The sequence below is a fragment of the Eimeria mitis genome, genomic scaffold, assembly GCF_000499745.2.
Source record: "Eimeria mitis Houghton genomic scaffold, Emh_scaff2634, whole genome shotgun sequence".
NCBI lineage: Eukaryota > Apicomplexa > Conoidasida > Eucoccidiorida > Eimeriidae > Eimeria > Eimeria mitis.
In genome coordinates, this window is record NW_013570975.1 from 4,153 (window position 1) to 4,705 (window position 553).

The 553-nt window shown below is 51.5% G+C and overlaps 1 protein-coding gene across 1 annotated transcript in view; it reads right to left on the bottom strand.

Moving 5' to 3' along the window:
• Positions 1-209: 209 nt before the first annotated feature.
• EMH_0056600 (uncharacterized protein) overlaps positions 210-553 on the bottom strand; it is a gene marked incomplete at both ends in the record, with an annotated part of 3,669 nt that continues 3,325 nt past the window's right edge. Inside the window, one exon of the mRNA XM_013497373.1 lies at positions 210-551. Coding sequence (XP_013352827.1) covers positions 210-551 — 342 coding nt within the window. The remainder of the gene's footprint in view (positions 552-553) is intronic.

A 553-nucleotide genomic window follows, 5' to 3' on the forward strand; every position in this document is an offset into this window, starting at 1 on the left:
TTGTTTTATATTCTGCTGCTTAGGGTTTAGGGTTTAGGGTTTAGGGTTTGTTTTTATTTTTTTTTTTCTTTTTTTTGTCTGCTGCATGCACACCTACTTTATCGCCCCTCACGTTGCAGCAAAACACTGCAGCAGCAGCAGCAGCAGCAGCTGCTGCTGCTGCTGCTGCTGCTGCTGCTGCAGTGTCTTGCTCAGCGCAGCAAACAAATCTACGCACTAACACCTGCTGCTGCTGCTGCTGCCGCTGCTGCTGCTGCAGTTTCTGTTGTTGCTGTTGCTGCTGCTGCTGCAGTATCTGCTGCTGGTGCTGCTATGGGTGCTGCTAGTGTTGCTGCTGCTGCTGTTGCCGCTGCATCGATTGCTGCTGCTGTTGTCGTTGTTGTATTAGCTACTGCTGCTGCTGCTGCTGCTGTTTCCTGCTGCTGCTGCTGCTGGTGCTGCTGCTGGTGCTGCTGCTGCTGCTGCTGCTGCTGCTGCAGCACGTGGGGTTGTGTTGCTGCAGGAAAGAAGAGAGGCTGCTCAGACACCTCAATATCTAAAAACAAAAAAAAAA